Here is a 26847-nt window from a genome sequence, read left to right as displayed (position 1 = left end):
TTGCATTTTGTTTACTTTAATGCATCTTTGTACAGCAATTTGGAGCAACCTCTGTTGTATTAAATGTGCTTTTATAAATAAATAATCTAATCTAATCTCTTTGTTAAGAACAGAAAGCAAGGGCTACAATGGATACAGGATCACCAAAGTTCCACCAATGAGGATTGAAAAAATGTCACCTGGTCTAATGAATTTCAATTTCTGCTGTAACTTGAAGATGTCAGACTGTGGAGTAAACAGCATAGCTCCATGGATTCAGGCTACCTCATATCATCAGTACAGGATGGTGATAGTACAGTTATGGTGTGGTGAAGTGTATTAAAATGCCACAGCATGCCTAAGCCTTGTTGTCAACCATAGGTATCCCATTGTGACCACTGACCACTCTTTTTTCCAAATGGATAATTCCTTTTTTTTAAAATTAATTTTATTGTAATCATTCGGTACATATAGATCAATTTTTACAAAAAATAGGATTGAAAACAAATCAAACCCCACCCCTGAGAAGGAGAGCATGGCCTAAGGAGTAAAACTTAAGGCTTCTAAACATGCCTAAATTATAGAGTTTAACTAGACAAAGAGCCCGTTTCGACAACGTAAGATGAAACGGGCACAAGTTTGTGTCAGCAGTGTATGAAGAACAAACGATAAGTAACGAAGAAGTTGTTTTGTAATAATTGTAGTCCGCTTTACTCATTACTGTACAGTAGGGCTGCACGATTAATCTTTTTTTTCTCATGATAATGATATTTATGACCCACGATCAGTTAATAAATATCGTCGCGATTTTACAGTATAAAGACCAAACTGTTTTTTATGGGCTGAGTTTATGGATTGGACTGCGTCACTATGACGTTACTGCGTCTAGATTGCAAGCGCTTTCTGAAGCAGTAGAAGTCAATAGCAGCAATAACAGTCAGTCAGAATAAACATATGATGGCGGAGCAACGTGAGGAAGGTGCAGAAGTGCGATCGTTAGTTCCTAAAAAGGGGTCATACTCAGTTGTCTGGAACTATTTCGGTTTCGAGGAATGTGATGTTGATCAGGTACGAGTCTTGTGCAAACTTTGCTTCTGTTCTGTCCAAACGTCCCAAGGTAACACAACAAACCTCATCAACCACCTTAAAAGCCACTACAAAGTACACTATCAAGAATTTCAACGACTGAAGGCACAAACAGCAACAACAAAAAATTACCAGCCATCCACAACACAGACAACAATATCAGGGACATTGTTCAACGCAATACCATATCTGCCTAGCTCGCAAAGACACCGGGAAATAACAGAGGTGATCACGTACCATATAGCCAAGGATATGTGTCCAATAACCACCGTGAGCAGTGAGGGGTTTAAAAAAATGATCGCAACACTTGATAAAAGATATAGCATTCCCTCACGCAACCATTTTTCCAATGTTGCGCTGCCCTCGCTGTATGCGAAATGCCGAAAAGAAATCGAAAGAGAAATTCTCAGGCTCAGCCTTGAATATTTTGCTGCCACGACCGACTTATGGTCAAGCAGAACTGCGGAACCGTATTTGAGCTTGACAGTTCATTTTATTGACAGCGAGTTTGAGATGAAAAGCAAGCTTTTGCAAACTTCGTTTTTCCCACAAGACCATACAGCGGAGTTTATTGCAGTGGGCCTCAAAGAAGCGATGTCCGCTTGGGGCTTGGTGGAAGAAAGACTTGTGTGCATCACAATGGACAACGCAGCTAATATGATTAGGGCAGCATCTGTGAATAACTGGCCGAGGCTACACTGCTTTGGTCACAGACTTCATTTAGCCATCGGTAAGTTGTATGTTTTTTTCCCAGATATACTGAAACAATTTGACAATTTAAAAATATTAATTGTTGTTGTTGTTTTAGTGATATTATAATCAGGGGTGCACATAACTGGTATGCAGGTACGCATGCGTGGCAAAAATGATGAACGCGTAACGTCATTTTGTTACTACAGCGCTTTCGCGTACAAAACAGAAGAGCTCTTGACTGTGACCGTTTTTTGACAGCATGCGATTAAAATTTCACCTTCACCATTTGTTTTATGTCCTTTCGGTTTAGGTACTGCGTTTATGTTCGAAAAGTGTTTATTCCTCTGTCTCAGGACCCTATTCTGCACCGGCGGAAAGCACCATACAAAGTGGTTTCGTTTTGAAATAAAATAATTTTGCGTGTTTTCCGCTTTTGGCAGTGGTAATTTTTAAATGAGGCGCAGCTGTGCGCATTTTCGCCTACTTTAAGACAGCCAAATGACAGTGCGCTCTTCACCAACAGTCTTTAGTCAGTGACGTTATTTATTAAACGATATTTAAGTGCCACGCACTCACGTGATATTAGATACGTACTCAAATAGCATTTTATTTTATTTTATTTTGGTTTTATCACAAAAGAACAACTGATTCTTTCATACCATTTTTAATGAAACGCAATACATTTGTTTAATACATATTACGCTCAAGACGCAACCTTGTGTTCCGTCAAGTTGCACAATGACGATAAAAACCACAAAACCTTAAGGGAGCGATCTGCACTTATTAAGACCTCGCTGCGGACTTGACTTGCGTACCAAACACCAGCTCCTGCTACTCACCTGAGGAACACACTCAAAAAGTTATGTGCACCCCTGATTATAATGACACATTATAATGACAATGAGTCATATGTCTACAGTATAATAATCATCATTTTTATTCTGCTAATCTATCAAATTAGATACATTTAAAAGTTAAAAAATATTTGATTAGTCAAATACTATTATGTTAATGTTTGTGAACCCAGATGAGTTTAGAATAAGTGAGTGTTTATTATTTATTAATAAATGTTTGATAATTGTCTTATGTAGGTGTATATAATTAGTGAAATAAAAAACTTTTTTTTTTTATTTCTGATCAAAAGTTGCATAAACAACAAGAGTCTTCCTGTGTCTTACTGTTTTTTTTTCTGATCATGTTTATTTCCTGAAGAGAATGCCATGAAGGATCCAAGAATTGACCGGGCTGTGGGGCTCTGTAAAAAGTTGGTGAGCTCCTTCTCTTACAGCTGGAAGCGTAAGAGAGAGTTTTTAGCTGCACAAAAGGAGATGAAACTCCCAGAGCACTCACTGAAAACAGAGTGTCCAACAAGGTGGGGATCACGTCAGGCCATGATAGAGAGAATCATCGAGCAGCAAAAGGCCATTGCACATGTCCTGTCCTCTGACAAGAAGTCTCGTCATCTTATCCCAACATGGCAGGACATGGATGTACTAGAGGCAATCAACAAATCCTTGCACCCTCTAGTTAATTTTACAGATGCACTGTCTGGCGAGAAGTACATCAGCGTGTCATTTGTTAAGCCAGTTCTTCATCTTTTCAACGCATCAATCTTGAAAGTTAAGGATGATGATACTGACCTGTCAAGAGCAATCAAGTCTAAAATTTTGGAGTACCTTAACGAAAAATACAGTGACCCAGACATCCAAGCTCTATTGGACATGGCATCTACGGTGGATCCACGATTTAAGATGAGATACACGGCTGAAGACAACAAAACAATTCAATCCAGACTCAAAGCTGAGATGCAGACTTGCAATGACCATGCAATGATGGTAATAAAAATGAGCTGCACTGAGATCTATATTAGTGTTTTGAGTCTCAATTAGTTTAATTTGTTCTAAATGCCTTTTTCTGTGTTTAGGTGCCACCCCAAGAAACAGCACAAGAGACCAGCGAGGAGGATGCTGAAGCTGGATGTGCCCCAAAGAAAAAGATGACTTTAGGAAGCTACTTTAAAACTGCTGAACAAGCCTTGCCACCTAACAACCAGAAATCCAGTGTAGCCTGTGAGCTGGAATCTTACTTGCAGTCAAGCTACCTGGATAGTGAGGGGGACCCATTAAAATGGTGGAAAGAACATGAAAAGATCTACCCAAGGCTTTCAAAAGTGGCAAAAAAATATTTGTGCATACCAGCCACAAGCTCTCCTTCAGAGAGGGCTTTTAGTTCCGGTGGAAATGTAGTTACTTGCTTGCGGTCTTCCCTAAAGCCCGATCAAGTTGACAGGCTTGTGTTCTTAGCCAAAAATCTGTAACATGTTGTAAAAATTTTTTATTCTTATTTGATTTTATTACAAGTTGATGTAAAAGAGGCAGTTTAATTTTATTTATTTACCACAGCTAAGAAAAACTCTCCATTCTAAACATGTTCGGTTTGTTTATTTTTCTTTATTTGTGGCTATAAAGTGCAATAAGAATACACAAGTGAATAAAAGTTCATTACCAAAGGAATAATCGTCATTATTAATCGTGATAAAAATTTTGAGCAAAATAATCGTGATAATCATTTTTTCTGTTATCGTGCAGCCCTACTGTACAGGCTTGTACTGTTAATTGATGAATTTTCCAGGCCTATACTATAATATTGAATGATGAATGTTCCAGTACAATATGGAATAGTAATAAGTATAAGCACCACAAACCTGATATAGGTGTATCGAATGAATGCGTAATTGAATCAGAATGCATAATTAGGCCTCCAGCTGTAGTCGAAATCGCCTTTCAGGCCTCTATAGCTTTAATCGAAGTCGCCTTTCTCTTTGAATTTTTGCAGCCGTAAATCCGCCGCCTGCCGCGATGTTGGGGTTGGATGTCGGTCTTGTAAGGTTTTTCGGGCAGCTGTGCAGAAGGCGACTGCGCATTCAGCTTCGGACGGACGTGAGTGAGTGAGTGAGGAGGCAGACGAATTATGTATTAAGATAGGGCAGAAAAAGATAAATGGAGAATAAGAAAATGCATAATTCCAGTAGGTTAAGACTCTATACCATGAAGCATGTATCATCTCAAACAGGTTTCATGAACATGACAGCAACTTCAGTTTATTCCAATAACCTGCATAGCTCTCTTCCCATCTTCATCTAATACAACTGGGATGATGTGTAATGGGAGGTTTGCAGCATGAATGGGATATGATCAATTTAGCACAGACAAAAATCACCAATAAAGTCTCTACCAGTTTATTCAACCCAAACTTTTATTTATTAATACAGAGTTTCAAAATATACCACTTTGGCCCTGTTTAATATGCTCTATGATTGAAGCAATGTCTTCTGAATCTGCACATACTATGCACCAGATGCATACACAGGCAAGTACAAATAACTGCAGAATTATTATACCGGCAAGTGGTAGGATACAGAAAAAGAATGTGTAGTCAACTTCAAAGTTCAAACCTTCATTCTGTGTTTGAATTTCTATTTGCACATAGAAAGCTAACTCTGATGTTTTAAATTATGATGTTCATTCACATGTTGGCCAGGATGTGTCAGGTCTAGGAATGGGTTTATTCCAGGGCAAAGTGATTTTAGCCTGTTAAATTAAATCAATGTAAAATATGGTAATTGATACTGATACATCATTTCCACTGATGCAGTGTTAATATGCAGTTATAAACATTTTCTTATATAATATGCTACCGTGGCTGTCCGTTTGTCTATCCAGGATTTTAAATCACCTATAGCTTACAAATTGTTTGACCTATTGACCTGAAATTTGCTACACATATACTACGTGAGCTGTACTATTCGCTTTCGGAGTGATGATTGACCTCCAAGATCAAATGCCAACATAGGAAGGTCAAGGTCAAAAATCAAATAACCTGTAGCCTGAAATTTGGTACACATATACTACGCTGAAACTCTGCACTACAGCTTTTTATTAAAACCAAAGAGTTTTGGAATTATTACACTTTATTTTTATTCTATTGTAGAATCAAGTCTCAGCAGTGGGCAGCAGGGCGGCTTTGTGGCACATGCTTACGGGTGCTGTTCTCATCCCTACCACCTTTGTCGTCACTTCCCCTACCTCTTCATATCTTAAATCATTCTTGAGGCAGATTGAAGACTTAAGTGCCAGCTTAAGTGAAAAATTAAGGAAAATGTACTAAGTAACTGCAACACAAAAACTAACTTAATTAGTTTTAACACGAAAAGATGTTGACAAATGAAGAGAAGAAGTGAAGAAAAGAAGAGCTGCTCAGGAAGCAGCGAGCGCATCAACTTCTGAGCTAACGAATGCTAAATGTACAGAGAAAGAATATGAAAACTATGAAGCGCGCACTCAGCATTTACGACAGGCTGACGCATAGCGAAAGAGAATTGCTCGACCAACGAGAGCAAAGAACAGACCATACAACAAAGACAGGCCAACACTGAGCGAAAGAGAATAGCAAGAGCAAATGAGACAGAGGAAGAGGCTAATCGACATCGGCAATCAGTGGTCAAACGTGCCAGAATAGTACAGGCAAATGAGACAGAACAAAATGCCATCCAGCGACGACAAAGGAGATGCTGATCACGTGAGAAGAGCTAGAACGCTCTCAGTCAAGTGTAGTCACTGCACATTATCATGCAGTCAGACGTTACTGGTGTAATATACAGGTGCTGGTCATAAAATTAGAATATCATGACAAAGTTGATTTATTTCAGTAATTCCATTCAAAAAGTGAAACTTGTATATTAGATTCATTCATTACACACAGACTGATGTATTTCAAATGTTTATTTCTTTTAATGTTGATGATTATAACTGACAACTAATAAAGTCCCAAATTCAGTATCTCGGAATATTAGAATATCAATTAAGACCAATGCAAAAAAAGGATTTTTAGAAATGTTGGCCAACTGAAAGATATGAACATGAAAAGTATGAGCATGTACAGCACTCAATATTTAGTTGGGGCTCCTTTGGCCTGGATTACTGCAGCAATGCGGCGTGGCATGGAGTCGATCAGTCTGTGGCACTGCTCAGGTGTTATGAGAGCCCATGTTGCTCTGATAGTGGCCTTCAGCTCTTCTGAATTGTTGGGTCTGGCATATTGCATCTTCCTCTTCACAATACCCCATAGATTTTCTATGGGGTTAAGGTCAGGCAAGTTTGCTGGCCAATCAAGAACAGGGATACCTTGGTCCTTAAACCAGGTACTGGTAGCTTTGGCACTGTGTGCAGGTGCCAGGTCCTATTGGAAAATGAAATCTGCATCTCCATAAAGTTCGTCAGCAGCAGGAAGCATGAAGTGCTCTAAAACTTCCTGGTAGATGGCTGCGTTGACCTTGGACCTCAGAAAACACAATGGACCAACACCAGCAGATGACATGGCACCCCAAACCATCACTGACTTTGGAAACTTTACACTGGACCTCAAGCAACGTGGATTCTGTGCCTCTTCTCTCTTCCTCCAGACTCTGGGACCTTGATTTCCAAAGGAAATGCAAAATTTACTTTCATCAGAGAACATAACTTTGGACCACTCAGCAGCAGTCCAAAGGCGAGACGCTTCTGACGCTGTCTCTTGTTCAAGAGTGGCTTGACACAAGGAATGCGACAGCTGAAACCCATGTCTTGCATACGTCTGTGCGTGGTGGTTCTTGAAGCACTGACTCCAGCTGCAGTCCACTCTTTGTGAATCTCCCCCACATTTTTGAATGGGTTTTGTTTCACAATCCTCTCCAGGGTGCGGTTATCCCTATTGCTTGTACACTTTTTTCTACCACATCTTGTCCTTCCCTTTGCCTCTCTATTAATGTGCTTGGACACAGAGCTCTGTGAACAGCCAGCCTCTTTAGCAATGACCTTTTGTGTCTTGCCCCCCTTGTGCAAGGTGTCAATGGTCGTCTTTTGGACAACTGTCAAGTCAGCAGTCTTCCCCATGATTGTGTAGCCTACAGAACTAGACTGAGAGACCATTTAAAGGCTTTTGCAGGTGTTTTGAGTTAATTAGCTGATTAGAGTGTGGCACCAGGTGTCTTCAATATTGAACCTTTTCACAATATTCTAATTTTCCGAGATACTGAATTTGGGACTTTCATTAGTTGTCAGTTATAATCATCAACATTAAAAGAAATAAACATTTGAAATACATCAGTCTGTATGTAATGAATGAATCTAATATACAAGTTTCACTTTTTGAATGGAATTACTGAAATAAATCAACTTTGTCATGATATTCTAATTTTATGACCAGCACCTGTATAGAGAAACAACTTCCTTCAAAACACAGTCTTACAGGAAATAGGAACATCCAACCCTGTAGATGGTGGATTGTTTAATCTGCAGTATTATACTTGCTATATACAATTCTTTTTAATACTAAGCCATTTTTGTATAGCTAGCATGTAAAGGCACAGGACAAAATCGTGCACAGACTTAACCTTTTTAGAAAAAACGAAACATATGTTTTCTTAATTTTTAATTTTTTTATTTTATGGAGATTTTCTTTCCTCAAGATTGATTTTGAGGTTATTTGTTGTGTAATTGTGGAAATTGTATTGTGCAAATTTTATCTGCTTGATTGTACACATTATATTGCTTACTCTTTTTTAAATTTTATTTCAAGAATCATGCACAGACATAAGGAAGCATAGAGTATAAGCAAGCTGGGCAGAGATAGGTTCTATATGTGAAGGAGACATCAAATTCCCAGTTTACTATCTTCATTCTTTCCTTTACCTGAAATTATAAAAAATAGGTTCAAAACGGGAAGGGATGGAAGTACCAACAGGTCTCTTGAAGTTGGAAAAAAGGAACTAAATATAGTGTTTTTTTACTTCTATACTATACTATACTATACTTCTCCTTTCACTACATTCTCTGTAAGTAACAGCAGCAAGTATGTGTCTAAAAGCCATCTAGCAACACACATATTTCCCTTCTATAGTGCTCGAACTATTCACCCATACCTGTATCACAGTCTACCAGTCAAACAATTAGCAGATCAGATATCAAGTTATTTAATAAAGAACTGAAGAGTATAGTTGAAAATGATATAGGAAATCACTGAAAGGTATCAGTTTTATTTTTTCTTGACACATTTCAGCAAGACAGAATTACTTAACTAACAGTTGTTTTTACCTTTACAATGATGCAGCATTTATTACATTTATATTCTATAAACAAAATATATAAATAAAATAGAAAGCATTATTTTTTAAATATATATATATAATATTCAACTGTACTTTGTGCACTTCCTTATTGTGTGCATTTATATAATTAATACTATAATGGGCTGAGGGCTTGGGTGACACAAGTACTGTAGCTAAGACAACCAAGTAATGATCTTGTGTAGGCTGTTCACTGCATGTGTCTGCATCACCAAGCACTACGAAGCAGAAAGTCAATAACTAAACTTACAACTGTAGTGATCCCCTTTAAGCATTACAGATATGGGGGGCAAAATCTATTGACTGATAAATCATAACAAAAGAAGAGAAAGCAGAGGGGGAGAAAAGAAGTATATAACCTAATTTTTGTCTGTATGCAAAGCACCCCTTAATCTTGTTGCTTTTACCCATTTATTTATTAAATACCGCTTAATCACATTCAGGAACTTTATAAAGTGTGCAGAATCAGTTTATATTAAAGCTAACAAAAACAAACACACCAACAGAAGGGCAACTTAGTGTTGCTGTACAAAAGTACCTTTTTTAGGAATATGGAAGTAAGCCAGAGTCTTTTACAAAATAAACAGAACACACACAAATTAAAAGCACAAGGCAACACCAAACAGTACTTAAAACTATACCCCTGGCATTGTGTCGCCCTGCAGCTCAGAAGTGCTCATTTATGAAGGTACTGCAAATACTTATTTCACCGTGTTTGAGGGGGTGGTCGTCAATTTATATACAAAATGGGTCAAGAAGCTATTGATAATAAAAAGATTTGTGGAGTGTAAGCTCTTATTTATTGTAGTATTTTGGTTGCCCAAACTAATGCAATAAAAAATACCACATACTGTAATATGTAATTCTGGCTCACAATTACACTACATAACTGAACACTTGACATGCAGGAGTATGTGTGCCTGTCTGAACCTCTTCATCTTTAACTAACATGCTAACAAGTATCGTACAGAGATACCCACATTATGAGAAGGCTGAGCTTTGCTGGATTCTTGTACATTAGCCAACAGGTTCTGTAACACCTTGTTTTTCTGTGCATATAATAGGTATATTAATTGTAAAAACAAAAGTAAGAAGTAAGATCATTTTTTAAATTCAGCTGTCAAAATTACAACTTTAAATAACTGCTATCACATTTCATATTGACATGTTACAAATTCAAAATATCCCTTGCATATCAGATTTGCAAGTCTTACAAAACTCAAAATCTGCTTTACTTTGCCCCGGAGGTTACAGTTAAAGTATTGACTATTGTTTCATTAACAAGTTGTAAGGTCTGTGATCAAAGAACAACCAAGTTTGAACAGCAACCCCAAAGACATTGGGACAAACACCATCATCTCCCCAAATCTTACTTAAGCTATCACCTTTCTATTTGTATAAGAGGTAGTAATGTTTATGAAAAATGAAATCCCACGTTAGCATTAAACAGTTTAATTAGACATGAAAGCTTTGTCTGTGTACTGTTAGAAGACTCAGGATGGGACTAGAATGCCAGCTTCACCAAGTCTGAATTACCTTTACTTAGGAAACTTAAATGAGTTTTTTTTCCAGCCTTCCACAGTTACTAAGCCCTTTGAATGTATTATGTGCTTCTTACTGTTATTTTTTTCTCTAAATAATTTTAGTGGTTGAGTATTTTGCATTTGTTGGTATGTATACAGAAATAATACAGAACCAGTTTTCCAATACAAAGTGTAATGTGAAAATATATTGATGGTATAAAGTATTCATAATGTAGTTATCACTGTATTACAAAAAAAAAAAAGATTAAATAAAACACTAGAGAAGAGTGACTAGGAAGATTCCAAGTGTGAGAGGTAGAAGGAGCTGAACCTTTTCAATTAAAGTAAATTGAGAATAATAGGTGACATATTTGAGTTTTTAAACCTTTGAAAGGAATTAGTATAGTAAATCCACATCATTACTTTAATTTCTTCAACAAGAAACAAATAGCATAGAAGAAACCCGTTAAAAGTAGACTTTACAACAAATTTTTAATTTTTTTTCTTCACACAGAACTATAAATGCGTGAAATAAACTGCCAAATAGTGTAATAGAGAGAAGTACTTTATAGACATTCAAAATCAATTTGATATCATTTTGGAAAAAATTACACAAATAGGATAGGTGAGCTCTATTGGAATGAAAGGCTTTTTCTCAGTAAACTGTGCTAATTTTCCAATGAAAGTTACCACAAAAAAGAAAAGGTGTTGCCTGGAGACATCTATCTTCGCAACAGTATAGAATCAAATTTAATATTTACAGTTATTTTATTAAAGATTACACTTTAGCAATATGAGAATTAAACTACTTTTACACATATGGAATTTGGATTGTGAAATGTACCACTAATTCATTGCAAGTTCCCTGCCATTGTTTAGCAAATGACTAGACAAAATGGAAGCTATTACTTAACCAAATTAGCTTGACTGATTAAGTAGAATGGCCTCCTCTCATTTGTTTGATAGGCCATATTGCCCTTAGTGGTTAATGGGTTGGCAGGAAAGTTATCATTTCTTTTCCCACCTTAGCTTATTTTGTGGCCCTGAGCAAATAACTGCTCTACTTCTACAAAGTGTGCAAAGTTGTTTAGAGTGTGTGTGTCTTTGTATTTACTATACTTGCCACATAAAATGTTATTTTCTTATTGATTTTATAACATGAATAGAACCATGAAAAACTATAAACATTTTTCCTGGTAGCAAATGATTCATAAAATAAATTCTCTTTTATAAACTTTATCTTAAGCGTATGAAATTGTGTCTTATTTTGCAGGCCGGGCTAGTTACTTCATATAGTACCATCACAAAAAAGTGCTACTTGATTATTTGCTTTTGATATTTTTATTGTTACTTAGATATTAATACAAATGAGTCTATTAGCAGATGGGCCACACATACGTAATTATATGGTAATTAAACAAAAAAAAAACATTGTTTAATTGTAGAGGATACTAACTGGAAAGTGATTACAAATGTTTTAATAATTTGGATGATATAAAAAATTAAGCATCCATTTACTTTTGTTTCTTACAATCAATGAAGTCTTCACATCTACTTTATTTATTCAGTGCCAAAACTATATACCTCTGTCTCATAAAGCAGTAAACTTTCAGTCACACGTACTGTATATTAATAGTGCACTGTAAAATATCTGCAGTAAATAAGTACAGGTAAAGTCTGCTTTATCCAAACAGAATAACTAATGATATACACCACTGGCTTTGAATGCAAGCTTTCATATATTGTGCACTCACAGTAATCAGAACCTGAAAAACTCCTAGTTCAGTGGTTCTCAAACTCAGTCCTGGGGATCCACTGTGGCTGCTGGTTTTTGTTCCAACCAAATTCTGTTATGAATTGGACTCCTTGCCTAATTAAGTGCACTGTAATTTCCCAGATTCTGTGTTGTCTGGACAGTCTAGAAATTACAAGTTTGGTAAATTTTTACTAAGTAGTTATATGGTGATAATTCAGTTGTTGTTTTTTTAATTTAACAATATTTTCAATACTGATCTTAATTCAATTTTCCAGGTGTTCTACTTATTTACATCCATTATTTACTAATTAGTGGATTTGACACTGAATTAGTTGCAGTTTCATCATTCAGTGTTGTTTGCCCAGGTATCTGCTCTGCTTGTTTTTAATTGTCATTATAATAGGAAAATAACAAAAGAAATTTAAGCATTTCAAGTTATTGTAAAAACAGAAATATTTCTAAATCTCTTATAAATGCAAAAGTCATACTGAATGAAGAATAACAGAAGCAAAAAAAAGACTAATTAAATGAGATCGATTTATATGAGCAATGAATGAGTTTCAGATAACAGGAAGGTTTCAATCATACTGACATCAAAATGATTACAAAAATACACACACATAATACACATTCAGTTTTATTTTTGAGTTACAATAAAATATGAATACTTACTGCAGTCTTGCCTTTTCTACTGCCACAACTGGCAAAGCATCAGCATCTTGTTCTGCCTACAATTATTTCTCTTCCTGAAATGCTCTAAGCAAGCTGCATAAGCAGCTGGAATTATTATGTAAGAATCCAAGGCATTCTTTTCACAGATGTAGTACTGCAATAACTATCAGGCTTTGAAAGTCTCAGATATATAGTACATGTCTGAGGTAAACCTATACTTGGTTGCAAGTAGTGGCCTGAAGAGAAATAGAATTGTTCGGATGTTGGGGAGAACAAATAACTTGTTAGGGGATGATAATATATTTTTTAACCCACCATAAATTCAAGACCTGAAATAAAGTTTGTCAAATGATGAAGGGCTATCAAACATAAAATATTGCAGTACCTGGAGGTAAAAATTAACTGGCTGTAATATTGTATTTTCCTCCTATTAATACTATACTGCTTATTAACTTTTCCAATTTGCAACTGCTGGGACACTGTCATCCTTTACATTACTTTGGGTGTTATGGAGGTGAAGGAGATTTCACAAGACCTGACTCATGGTACACTTTCATTGTCCACTGCTACATTTTGTTTGCTACACAAATGTTCAGTAAAGAATTTTTGGGTTTTCATTCTTAGCAGTTTTTTAAACCAGTGCTATATTTCCTTGTCAGTATAGATAAGACTCAATTAAAGATTACAGTCTAAGGTGACAGGAGATGGTATTACTGTCAGTGCATTAACCCACTACAGTGAATCCCCAGAGGTACCTATCTTGGAGCTAAAATAAATAAATAAAAATTGGCTGACATAAGCCACTGCCATCCACATGCACTCCGAAAAGCAAGGAACACTAGCTTGGCACAGGCATACTCATACTACCTGCACCCAGCTACCTCTGACATCTCTTTGGTTAGCATACACCACAGCAGAAATGTCTCTTCATTATAATGTCCAATGAAAGCACAATAAATTTTAAAACACTAATGAGAAATATATCATATGTTAAAGTGATTGTAAAAATAAAAGTTTAAAAAATAAATAAAAGTTGAAACATCTCTTGTCTCAAATACACAGAGGAAAAGCCATCCAATTACAGCTTAAGAAAAGAAAAGATATTTTAAAACATTTACTGTTGAAAAGGAAAATATTTAAAAAGAGACAATATACCATAACCCTTATTTAAACACTGAAATGGCAATACATGGAAACTGGCCATAATACTTCCTAGTATGATATATACATGATGCATGATGTTTTTAGTTTAGCTGAAAAACATGTAAATCTCACCTGCTAATTTGTAAATTTGTGGCAACATTTGTAGATCTGTGCCCCTAGTAGCCCCAATTCTCTTGTCACTCTACAAAACCAAAAAAAAAAAAAAACCTACAAATCCTACTCTGTAAATGAAAGCAAACAGCAAAAATTGTTTCCATATGCCATTTGGCTTGTTTTTTTTAAAGGCTGACCTAGAACAGGGGACAAAGTTCAGAATGCCCCTTAGAGAGCAATGAGGAAGGTCAGCTCTTTCTCTTACTCTTTGTGGGCGCCTGCTGTTTACTTCTGAGGTAGGTTTAGAAAAACACTGTTTTCTCCATGTAAAAAAAGTTTAAAAAAACTGATCTGCAGTCCCATCTGCCCTTTATATACTCTTTTAACATGGCCAGTAGGAGACCTGTTTCCACCCATTCCTTCAAGAAAGCACAGTACTGTATTTCAGCATTTTTAATACTGGATTTTGTCCTGTGGGTTAAACAATTTCTCATTTTATCTCACAACCAAAGACAAATACATAAATAAAAACTAAATGAATCTTAGTTAAAGTGCATGCATTTTAGTACATCTTAAAAAGACAATGAGAGCAATGTAGGACAGACACCACAGCATTTATCAAAATCTAACAGAAAGACAAGGAACAAGTAAGAAATTATCTTAAACTTAAACAACCAGGTTTAACAGAAGCAATCCATCCATCCATTATCAAAAAGTGATCCATTCAGTTCAGGGTTATAGGAGCAACATCAGATGCAGGGCAAGAACCAGCTCTAAATGAGGAACCAGTCCACTGCTGGGCACACTCATGGATATATGCAGATTCATGAATTCAGGGCAAATTTAACATTGCTAACTATATATTTTATCATTATTTCTGATCAGACTGCCATGAAGCATTCTATACATTCAGAGCAAAATAATGTGAAATGCTCACAAAAACAGATTTTCTACAACAACAACAAAAAAAAACAATCATAAATAAGACTTATATAGTGAACAGGCAAATGCATTGAACACCCACTGATGGTTTCTGTGGAATGGTTTTGTCTATTAACTCTTTTTAGAGTGAACAAACACTATCACACAATGTGTTAAAGACAGTTACTACCATTTAACATATTTAAACAACATGGTAACATGATGGTGCAGGAGTTTTGGTCTTAATAAGGTTTGACCCTTATTAAATGTAGTATGTTATTTTAATGGAAGCATTCTTATGCCTGGGGATAATCTACCTTTTTTTGCCTGTTGCTGACAGAAAAGTCCAGGCTTCAAATGGCACAGATAAGAATGACTCTAGTTTGAAAATGAACGACTAGTGCAATAAAACAACGTAAAGATGCTAAGTCTGCAAATGAGAAATTGATGCATAATTACTATAATTAAATACAGTTGGATATCTACAGGTACAGTATACTCTTCATACAAACATTCGTTTTCAGACTCTATTTTCATCTCTCTCATATCAGTACTTAGATTTAATAGATGGAGATGATTTTTGCATGAATGTGAAAAGGTTTAATCATCTACTAAAAAATAAATAAAAACTGGACAGAGATTTATTTCACTTACTAGTTTCTAAAAATAATGTCCAGCAAAGTTAAGGTCACAATTCCAATAATGTTAAAAGCACTAACTATGCAGTAATACCTTAATAAAATGGTCCATTCATAAAAAAATAACCTTTGTTTAAATACATTTAAAGTGTAAGAAAGAAAGTTTCAAACATGATTTTTTTGCTATTTGATAAACATTTTATTAATATATAAAAAGAAATGCAATGTGGTAAGTGAAGACTTACCCTAGCTCAGCTCTATCTACAGTATATTAAATTTGTTGTTGTTTTTTTTCTCATACTGAGGTGGAACAAAACTTTAAAATCAAAGACTGCTTGTCTGTGTAAACTGTTTTTGCAGTTCACTCCAGATTTTCTCATTAAGCACTTCTACACCATTGTGAATATTGTGCTGAATGATTTAATTTTATTTAATATTTTAAAAGGAAACTACTGTATGTTCACCAGAAGACCTTTGACTTATTTTGGTAAATGTTGGATATTCTAGTAAAATACTGTACCAAAACAAATGAATTTTACAAGAATGTCTTAAATAAGTAATATCATTTACAATGTATTTTTAACTTAATGTTTCTCCCTTCCAATACTGCAAATTGACCAGTATTCACAAATCTATTCTCCTAATCATCTTTCTTGAGAGATTTAAGGATTCAGAGGAAAACTAAAATGTAGACCAATTCAGAGTCAAATCCCAAAAATGTAAATCCCAAAATACATGCTTTATTATCTTAAGTTTTATAGTTACACATTTTAGTATCAGGTACATTTTCAAACCTGAAGAAGTTCACTGAATTTTTAGTGTACAACTAACATAGAATTAGATTATTCTTAAAGGTCAGATAAGCAATTTATGCCACTGACTTGAGATCACACAATAAGCCAAAGCAATGATTTGAACCTGTAACATTATGGCTTGAAGTCCAAACCTCTTAGCCAGTCTGACAGGTTTCCAGAGAGGAAAGGTTTATATTGAACAGGAACATAGCCAAGCAGAAACTTCAAAAGTTATAGAGCACCACACACAGGTAGTGGCAACACACAATATGATTCTAGTATGGAAGGAGAGAACACCATCAGCGGTCAATTATTGGATATCGGATATTAATAATAATAATTCTTTGCATTTATATAGCGCTTTTCTCACTACTCAAAGCGCTCAGCAATTGCAGGTTAAGGGCCTTGCTGAAGGGCCCAACAGAGCAGAGTCTCTTTTGGCATTTACGGGATTCGAACCGGCAACCTTCCGATTGCCAGTGCAGATCCCTAGCCTCAGAGCCACCATATTGGATACAGGGCAGGCAAATCACATGGTGCTAAGCAATCCTAACCCTCCTTAGAGGTAGGAGGCTGACATGAAGGCACACTTGCTTCTAGCTGATAGTGTGCAGACCGCTTAGGAGTAGGATCATATTCTTAGTTTAAAGATGAAATCTGTGGAAACTGGCAGAAAAACAAGGCATTAATCTCAAGCCTGTCAGGTGTTCTTGCATTCCCCAAGTTGAAGGTGTAGGAATCATGTGATCCTTTTTAATGAGCTAGCCTGGAAATGCTTAATAAATCTTGAAGGCCAGAGAGGTTCATCAGCAAAACTACGGCTTTCTAACCACAAAACCTTATAGATTCCCTCCAAACCCTACCAAGAAAGAAAGGAAGTGAAACAAATTACGTTTTTGTTCTGAAGCAGTGGGAAAATGGATCAAACATCCCTCTTGGTAACACAGGGTTGAAGATCTGTATTTGAAGGGCCAGAGAAGCAGCAGGACTTTGTTTGGCTTGTGTTTTCTTCCTTTTGTAAATTATATTTGTTTTATAATATGTGCACTGTGATTTATTTAAAAAAAAATGAGAATTTTTAAGAACATTTGAATTAAAAAGAAAAATAGAGATATAAAAAAGAATGAAAATGACTTAATGCACAAGTCATCAACAGGACTAGTTTATTGGCATTCATATAATTGTCACTGCTTATTCATTTTAAGTCTTTTTTTTATTTAGAGAGCTACAGTAATATCAATTTTCTTTTATAAAATCTATTATGAACTAAAAAGAACCCCAAAAAAACTTATCACTAAACTTTTCAGTGTAAATTTTCCATTACAATAAAGCCTAGTATTTGTGATGTGCCACATATCAATTTTGCATACCACAATTAAAAGCACTACACTTGTATGCTGAAAATTATATAACTGCAGTTGACTGTGCCTGCAGCTTTCTATATTGTAAAACTAAGTCTGCATCCAGGGAATCAGCCTGCAAATTACTCACGTTAAAAGCAGGTTTAGTATATGATTAGGTAAATAAGAAAGCTGCATAATCATGCTCTGCAGCATGAACACTAACTTGTAATTTATGCAAAATAAATTGGGTTAATGGAAGGATAATAAACTTACCAAATACAGTACAGTAGTCTACCGAATATGAAAGTTTAAAAAATGGAAACAATAAGAGAATAAAAATCTGATGTAATACAGTATATCTGACTATCTGAAGACATCAGACTTGTGCTATTTAATCAAGTGGTTAATGGGCAAGAATCTCTGGCAATGCAATCTCATTCATTTTAATAATAAACTGGCAGACCAATATACAATACAGTACACTGCATATGCCCCTACTCAGCGTTACCAATCATGTGTGCACAGTGTATAATTATGTTTGCTAACTGTATAAAGAAAATTGAATGTACAACTAAACACTATGATGTTTGCCACTAGAAGATAAACTGGTAGTTAAACATTGTCTGTTACAGAAATATTAAGATAATTAAAAATTTGTTTCTACTTTGGATTTTTTTTTTGCAGAAACAGTTTATATACGTATATATATGATATATGATGAGAGGAATGTTGTCCCATTCTAATCTCAACAGTCCTGAGTCGTCTTTGTCATATTTTGCATTTCATGATGTGCCAAATTTTTTCAAATGTTTTGGTTAAAGATCTGACCTGCAAGAAGGCCAAATCAGCACCCGGACTATTCTTGCTGAAATATGCAAGGCCTTCCCAGAAAAAGACATCATCTGAATGTGCAGTCATTTCCATTACAGAATCAGGCCCGTTTTTAATGTAGTGCAGCCTGAGGGCCTGAAGATCAAGGGCATACAATATTGAATTTTGGCCCTGTTCCTTACGCTTTCCAGATTCTCAGAATCTTTTGATGATATTATGTACTATAGATGACGAAATATTCAAAGTCTTCACATTTTTATGTTGAGGAACATTATTCTGAAATTATTCCACAATTTATAGTAGCAGTTTCTTGCAGATTGTTGAACCTCTGCCCATCTATACTTCTGAGAGACTCTACCTCTCCAAGATGCTCTTTTTATACTCAATCATGTTACTAACCTGTTGCCAGTTAACCTAATTCATTCATTTTAATACCACTTAATTTTCCAGCATTTTTGTTGCCCCGTCCCAACTTTTTTCAGATGTGTTGCTGCCATCAAATTCAAAATGAGGTAATATTTTTCATGAAACAGTAAAATGTCTCACTTTCAAAATTGTATATGTTTTCTATGTTCTATACTGAATAAAATATGGATTTATGAGATTTGCAAATCATTGCATTCTGTTTTTAAATTACACTTTACACAGCTTCACAACTTTTTTGGAATTGGGGTTGTATATAGATAGATAGATAGATAGATAGATAGATAGATAGATAGATAGATAGATAGATAGATAGATAGATAGATAGATAGCAAAATATAGCATCTATCTATCTATCTATCTATATATATATATAGCAAAACAGGAAAAAATCTGATACCATGAAAAATGTCATGTTTGGTGGCCTAGACAAAAATACAACAATACCATACTGTAAGATTATTATTAAACTGATGACATTTAATTGGTTTTGTCAACTACATTGTAACAATAAGGAAGACAGAAGACTGGATGGTCCATCATCTTCCTTTTTTTAATGAATGGCACAAAACATATTTCTTCTGCATGATGCAGCGTTTCTTCCTAATTTAACAATCTGCTTAGAGGACTGATTGACAGATTTCATAATGATAAAGGTTGGCTCTTCCTTCCTATGCCTTTCTATAGTCACAGCATTCTGGGTCTCCTTTCATGCATCACTGCCTGATCCCCTCCCACTGCCAGACGTTACAGCCTCAGTCTCTCTAATGAAGTAATCCCTTACAGCAATCAGAAGTCTGAAGACCCTTAAGGTTTATCCCAGTCTTGCCTGGCAAGGCATTTGCTACCTCAACAGGAATCTAGTCAGTAAAGCTTAAGAATGAATCCAGTGGAAGGTACCCTACAGTGAGCATCATGTGATCCAACTGAAAGAAACACCCCACAAATTTCAACATGCACATGGTAGCATATGATAATGTTATTTTTATGCATTATTCAAATTAAACTTATAAATATAATCCCTTCTAAACTTTAAAGGTCACTGAAAAATTCTGGAGGTAAATTGGCCATGAGGTGCAAAAATTATAGTGACATATTTAAAATAGTACAAACGTATTTATGCTAAGTATCAGTATGAATAACACTGTGTTTTTACTCAAGGATAAAAACAAAACTGAAATGCAAAGATCCCTGCTGCCGTTTAGAAAATGTAACACTTTATCATAAGTTAACAAACAATGCATCAGATTCATCTGAAGCACACAGAATAGACTACATGGCCGAATTGTATCTGCTATTTGCCTCAAAAATAACAGGACCCATACAAATTAAAAAGTATGAATGTAATTAAGTCTACATCAATACAATATTAGCACAGAGGAATTTACAGGTGCCTGAACAAGAGATCAAAAAACACAATGATAAAGATTTTCAAAAGTTGGTATGCTAAAGGTTACTGTTAACTTCAGACCCTCCCTATTGTCTTCTGTTTTCCCAAAGTGTGTAAATGTTTGCAGTCCCCCACCACCCCCCTTCAAAATTCACCACAGCTGTAGTAAACAAGTATTTGCTTAGGGGGATGAGGTCAAGGGCTGAACAGCAAAGTTATTTCCAGAAAGGAAGTTTAAATAAAATCTAGTACTCAAATGCTTCAAGAAATTCAACTTGAAATTCTATATTTTACTTACCCTCACTGAATTCCAATGTCATGTTAAAAAGACAAAAATGACAAAACAAATGAGGCATGGCTAACAGTGTTGTAGCAGATATTTTTCTCCAAAGAAACACTAGCTCTACACTGTTGCCTTCAGTTTAACACCACTGTTATTCTAACTGGCTCTTTAGATGGTATATACACAAAATGTGCACTGCTTTACCCATGGCAACTTCTAACTGAAAACACAGGTTTTTTTGACCACTAAAACAGATAAATTCATGAAAACAATCAAATGATCTAAATTGTAAAACCATGCAAAGCTGTTCCAGTTTCAAATAACCCTTTTTCATGTTTTATAGCACCCATCACCAAACCATTTTAGAAACAATACAACTAAATAGCAAAATGTCTTTTGATAACAAAACATAAGTCAACAACTACTTTTTCTCACTTCATTTATAAAAGCTGGTACTTCCATCTCGTCTGTGTTACCCACAATTTTCTCTCTCAATCTTTTGTTATTTTTTGAGCTGGTATTGTAGATCACCTACTATTCTAAACCAGTGTACTATGTAATAGAAGCACTGCCCATTATATTCTTAAGGTATTTTGTTACTGCATTCATTAGGAAAAGGCACTATATATGGAAAACACTGACTGACAGCATTGTCATTTTACAGTACTTGAACCCCAGGTGCATCAGTTTGTTTATGTGATGTTTGCAGGTTCTCCTCATTTGCACACTGATTTTATCTGGGCAGCCAGTTCCTATTTCACAGTCCAAAGGCAAGCAGCTTGGTATTAATTTGCCCTTTGTTTAATTTACCCAAGTGTGAGGATTTGAGAATACGTGCACCACGTAGAGAGCTGGAAGCTAGTCTAGAGTGGTTTTCTGTTTAGAGCCTTTGCAACTGGGAAAGACTGCAGTTTGTAGTTGCCTTTACCAGTAAAAATGTCTATGAAAGCAAGTGTGCAGCATATCAAGATAAGTTACTTTTATATCTGTATTTCAAAAACATCAAGTAACCTACTTAAGCTCTCAAGAAGAGTCAGAATGTGATTTAACAGTGCAGGCTTCTCATATTTAAGTTCAAATCCTTTGTCACCAAACAACACTTCATTAAGTTCTTTCAGAGTAAATCACAGTAGATGTTGTCTTTTAAAATCCAGTATTTTACAGCATTCTTAATGCCAAAAGTTGGTATACAGTATGTGCTATATAGTGTAATTTTTGCACAATATTTAATTTTAGACCTAATTATGTGAAAGGTCTATGCTCACCACAGCTGTCTGCAGATTTATTCTCAATATGGCAAGAAGAACATAACCATGCTAGACAATGAAAGGCAGAATTATCTGAATATTTTTAGCCTAAGCAAACAGGAACTAAGAAGAAAACATAACTAAAATATTAGGAATTAGGAATAGAATAAGTTAATGACAGCACTAAGATAAATGTGTAAGTGGGTTAGGAACAAAACTTGTTATATGATTAAGATAAATATTAACAAAAATGTTTTATTAAAAGCTTTTTCATATAGTAATGCAAATAAGCAAACAGCTGATTACAAGTTGAGTGTATCAAACCCATTCATTTTTATACAATCCAATCAGTATTATTCATGGAGTGCAAGACAAACAAATAATCGAGCAAGGTGCTCTGTACTCATCAGAATCTTTTTTTTAACATTCTCCTTGTTTTTCGTTGATCAAAAGGACATCAACAGATCTTAAGTGAACAATTACTGAAACTAAACTGGGTAAGGGACAATGAGACAGCACAAGTTTACATTTTTTCACCGCTATATCTAGCAAAACCTTTTGTTGTTTTCCTTTTGTTAGCATATTGGTACAATGTACTCTATGAATTAAACCAGCCAAAGTAACTTATTTATTACTGACAATAAAGAAAACACAATCAGTTTAACATAATCTCTAATATGAATCTTCTGTACCAATTATACTGATACTGATTATTCTGTCGTCATCACATACCATCTTTCTTTTCCCATATATTGTCTGTTAATTTATATATATATATTATATATCCATCCATCCATCATCCAACCCGCTATATCCTAACCACAGGGTCACGGGGGTCTGCTGGAGCCAATCCCAGCCAACACAGGGCGCAAGGCAGGAATCAAACCCTGGGCAGGGCGCCAGCCCACCGCAGGGCTATATTATATATTATATATAAAAAACTTTTAAATTACTTTCTGTGAATATTAAAAGGTATTGAATGATGTTATATTTTATCTTCCAACTTCTATGTGCAATGTGATGGTGTGCTCTTTCAACACCTACTGACTTTTAACATTGAAATGTTAAATAAAACTTTATAGATATTTGCCAGAACGATACTGGGAAAAGAGGCCCCAAGTATGAAAATGGCACCATCCCATTTATCCTGCATCATCTTGGTTCAATAAATTCTTCAATCCTGCTTGAAAAGCCTGCCTGTTGATTGTCACAAATTATGTTAACACAATACTGGGTTTTCAATGAGAAAAGACTGCTGATGCTCTTGAAACATACGACACATTTTTGGCAGTGCATAACTGAAATAACAGGACACATCTGATTTAACTGGCAAAAACAACTAGAATTTATTAGTGTAATCGAGCTCTAAGAAATATCTGGCTACTGGAACAATGCACTCTATAAGGAGGAAAAAGTGCAGTGATAATAATTACAAATAAATAGATACTGATGGCACTCTGGGGCAGTGGCTAGCACTGCTGCCTCATGGATCCCACATGAATTCCACTCTTCGTCATTAACTCTATGGTGTCTACAGATTCTCCCCATGTTTGCATGGATTTTTCTTCAGGCACTCTGGTATTCCTCCCACAGCCCCACACTCATGTAGGTTAGGTGAAATTGCAATACTAAATTGGTCCAATGTGAATGTAGATGTGTGCAAGTGTCAAAAAGAGTCATAACTGTATCAGTTTAATGGTTTACACAAACTCACTTTATATTTAGGCAAATGCTAAACTATTAACTGTGCAGATAATAAAAGCTTGGCAGTTATTCTTACATTTTCTATATTGAAAGCATTTGGGAGATGGCGAAACCAACACTACAAGAGATGTCAGTTTGCAACAGGGTAAACTCACATTGGGTCAGTTTTATTTTGCCAGTTAGCCAAACATGAGAAAAGCCTGAAGTACATAGAAGAAAAAACAAATGCATATTAAATATATGATTACGTTTTTCTAAATGAGATTATTGCAGTAGTTGAAAGAAGTATGATAGCTCTGGTTCTAGATAATTCTAAATTGTCATCCAGTTTCACACAACTTAAAAAACAGAAATACTGAAAAATCCATCCAATTCACAAAGTTTCTTAAACAAACAACACTTTTGGAATACCTGCAAATGACCACTACACTGGGAGTACCCACTTATAAGACTGTTTAGTTCAAATTACAATAAATCCAGTTCTAACAATCCCTTAAATTTAAAAAGTTGTCAGATGTACCTGATACTACATGCAGGCCTATTAGCTTTTGGTACAAACTCCAGCCCAGTCTCAAAATAGATCCAATTCCGGATCTATGAAACTCACTGTTATCCAAGGAATGTCTGGCATCATTTGTGTACATCATTTGAGTTAAATCCAGTTTTTACGGTGATGAAATGCAAATATTGCACCAAGAGACAATGATCTTGAATCCAGTCCTGGTAATGTGGTCTGAGACTACATCCAACACTGGGAGTGGCAGAACAGGTATCCGATACTAGCAATAACTTGAATCAAAATATCCTAGGCAACCTCAGACGGCATCTGCAGTCAAAGACAATGACTGAAATTGTATGAAGTCTTGAGAAAAACGGCTGAGGCTGAGACATGATCACAAAGGGAAGCAATAGGACTTACCTCGGCTATTAATCCTTATGCATATACTTAAGAATATGAGTGGCTAGGATGATTAGACAGACCACCAGTCAGACGTGCAAACAGAAACTGCTCTCCCATAGCTATCGTCAAGGACATTCTATAAAGCACTCTCTCATGTCATAATACTGCAGAATTTGCTTTGCTATAATGCAATGACTTCATAGTATCACCCTGGAAAATAGGAATCATTTATAGCTCTGCAATATTATTAATGTTTTTAATCCTTGTTTACAGAGGAGTGAATGCATTGTTGTAAGTTCACTTTAAAAACAGAACTACTGTAAGTATTAAACAAGAATGTACTGTACATCATTACATGTGCAAGGTTACTACCTTAGCCAAAAGTACTCAAATAAATATGTGCTGCATTTCTTAACTTTAAATGCTCTATTAGCCCAAGAACAGAACAACGGGTGTGGGTTACCATGACAGCAATAACTTTTACTGAAAATCATCATCTCATTTAATTTTTCCTTAGCTCTTGGAGTGTTTCAGAGCAGTAGACGAGAGAACTCGGAGTACACCGCCAACCAGAGGCACTAATAAATAAATATATAAATGAAGCTGAAGCTGGGTGAGTACATGGTGCATTTCCTGAAGTCAAACTTGACCATATCTCACAGAAAGGTGCTGACCATTTATGGAATCTGTCAACAAATAAAAAAGCAGACAACACAAGTCTCCTTTGCAGCTTTCCAAGGCACCCTGGCAGAAATCCAGTGTCTCTGGCAGTATCTGAGGAAGCTGACCAAGCAGGGACTGGTTGTTTCCATAGTGGAATTGTGTCTGTCATGCTAGGACAGAGTTAACACCAGGAGCAGAGTTAACTACGCTCTCCACACAAGCTCTGCATTAACACAGTCTAATGTCACCGAGGTCACAACTCAGTTTTCACATTACACCAAGCTCTGGGGGCCAGGCATCGGATCCAGGGCTGCCTCTGAATTATCTCTCCTGCTGCTGCCGCCTCCAACTGTCAGCGCTGCCCAGGTCCACTTTAATTGAAAATAACAGCCAAGGGCCAGCCTTCAGCTACTTCCATGAATGGTGCACTGTTGCCTGTGACAGGGACCCATCAATATCAATGACTGTAATAGTAGAACAAAAGCATCAAGGATGACAAGTAAGAGCCCCTTGTCCCCCGCCTAAAATATTTAACTCATTACAGACAACCTGCTTCTTGGTGCTACTGTATTGTTTTGGAAGCAATTCGATTAAAGAACGAGCACAAAAACAAATGCTGCCACAGTGAGGAAAGTTTTCCATAATAAATTTATGAGGGAGGCGGGTGGGCGTGTGAGAAAGTAGTGGGTGGACACCCGCCACCTAAGAGTTGCTCATTGCCAATTGCACAGAGCCACTTAGGATTTTGCGGAGACTCAACTGCACCGAACTCGCCCCCTCCAGATGCACAATAGCTCCCCCGCGGTTGCACCACCAGCCGGCCACTTTTTTCAATGCAGAATGCCCTCACCTCGGTGCGCCAGCCAAGCAGCACGCGTTTTTATTATTATGAGTGGCTATTATTCGAAAAGGTATTTTCCTGTGTGTTGGCACACGCGCGCAGTAACGTCACTGAAAAAAAGAAAAACAAAACCAAAAGACCACTCAAGTGACGAAATGGCTTTTGTCCCCGAATTCACTGATGGCCGGGTTTCAAAGAGAGACAGACGAACAGACAGACGGAACATAAATCCATAAAGGGTACAGACCTTGTCAAGGCTGCAGAGCTGAAGAAAACTGTTTTCCTTCCTTTAGAGTCTCCTCTCTCTCTCTCTCTCTCTCTCTCTCTCCCCACACACACACTATCGCACACACACACACACACGCGCGCGCGACTACGCGCGCCCCCCTTCGCTCGGTCTCTCTCTCTCTCTCGTGAATGCGATTTCCCTCCACCCCTCCTTCTCTGTGTCACCCTCTCTCTCTCTCACTCACTCACTCACTCAGCTACTCAGCGCAGCTCTTAGGAAATGAATGAGGGCTTTACAGAGAACTGTTGTACTTGCAAATGACTTGCCAAAGTCACATGATCCTCTAAATGTAGGGTGGGCCGGTGGGCGGGGGTCCATAAACAAGAGCGGACAATATAGTGAAGCTGTAGCAGCGTGCATCGAATTGCAGGGGGCGTGGTCATCTGGCTCGTGGGGTGGAGGGGTGGCCCTGGGTTGGGTTACTCCGACGGGACTCCGCTTTGAGCGACGC

At 36.4% G+C, this 26847-nt stretch overlaps 2 protein-coding genes across 2 annotated transcripts in view; one reads left to right on the top strand and one right to left on the bottom strand.

Annotated features, from left to right (window-relative positions):
* Positions 1–26586, bottom strand: part of klf12b (Kruppel-like factor 12b) — a 312355-nt gene extending 285769 nt beyond the window's left edge. Inside the window, exon 1 of the mRNA XM_028799610.2 lies at positions 26355–26586. The gene's annotated coding sequence lies outside the window, so the exon portion shown is untranslated. The remainder of the gene's footprint in view (positions 1–26354) is intronic.
* On the top strand, positions 1486–4075 carry LOC127527537 (E3 SUMO-protein ligase ZBED1-like). The gene is made up of 3 exons (XM_051926602.1): positions 1486–1795; positions 2971–3593; positions 3683–4075. Exons 1-3 carry the CDS (start codon positions 1579–1581, stop codon positions 4073–4075), a joined length of 1233 nt encoding a protein of 410 aa, XP_051782562.1. The 5' UTR covers positions 1486–1578.
* Positions 26587–26847: the final 261 nt, after the last annotated feature.

Source organism: Erpetoichthys calabaricus, chromosome 4 (assembly GCF_900747795.2).
Source record: "Erpetoichthys calabaricus chromosome 4, fErpCal1.3, whole genome shotgun sequence".
In the NCBI taxonomy this organism is placed as follows: domain Eukaryota; kingdom Metazoa; phylum Chordata; class Cladistia; order Polypteriformes; family Polypteridae; genus Erpetoichthys; species Erpetoichthys calabaricus.
The sequence above is the reverse complement of the archived record's forward strand: the minus strand, read 5'-3'. Positions and strand labels throughout refer to the sequence as shown.

Coding starts and splice junctions, on each gene's coding strand:
- LOC127527537 (XM_051926602.1), top strand. CDS start 1,579: ATGAAAAGCAAGCTTTTGCAAACTTCGTTTTTCCCACAAGACCATACA. Junction 1,796..2,970: donor CAGACTTCATTTAGCCATCG/GTAAGTTGTATG, acceptor TATTTCCTGAAG/AGAATGCCATGAAGGATCCA. Junction 3,594..3,682: donor GCAATGACCATGCAATGATG/GTAATAAAAATG, acceptor TTCTGTGTTTAG/GTGCCACCCCAAGAAACAGC.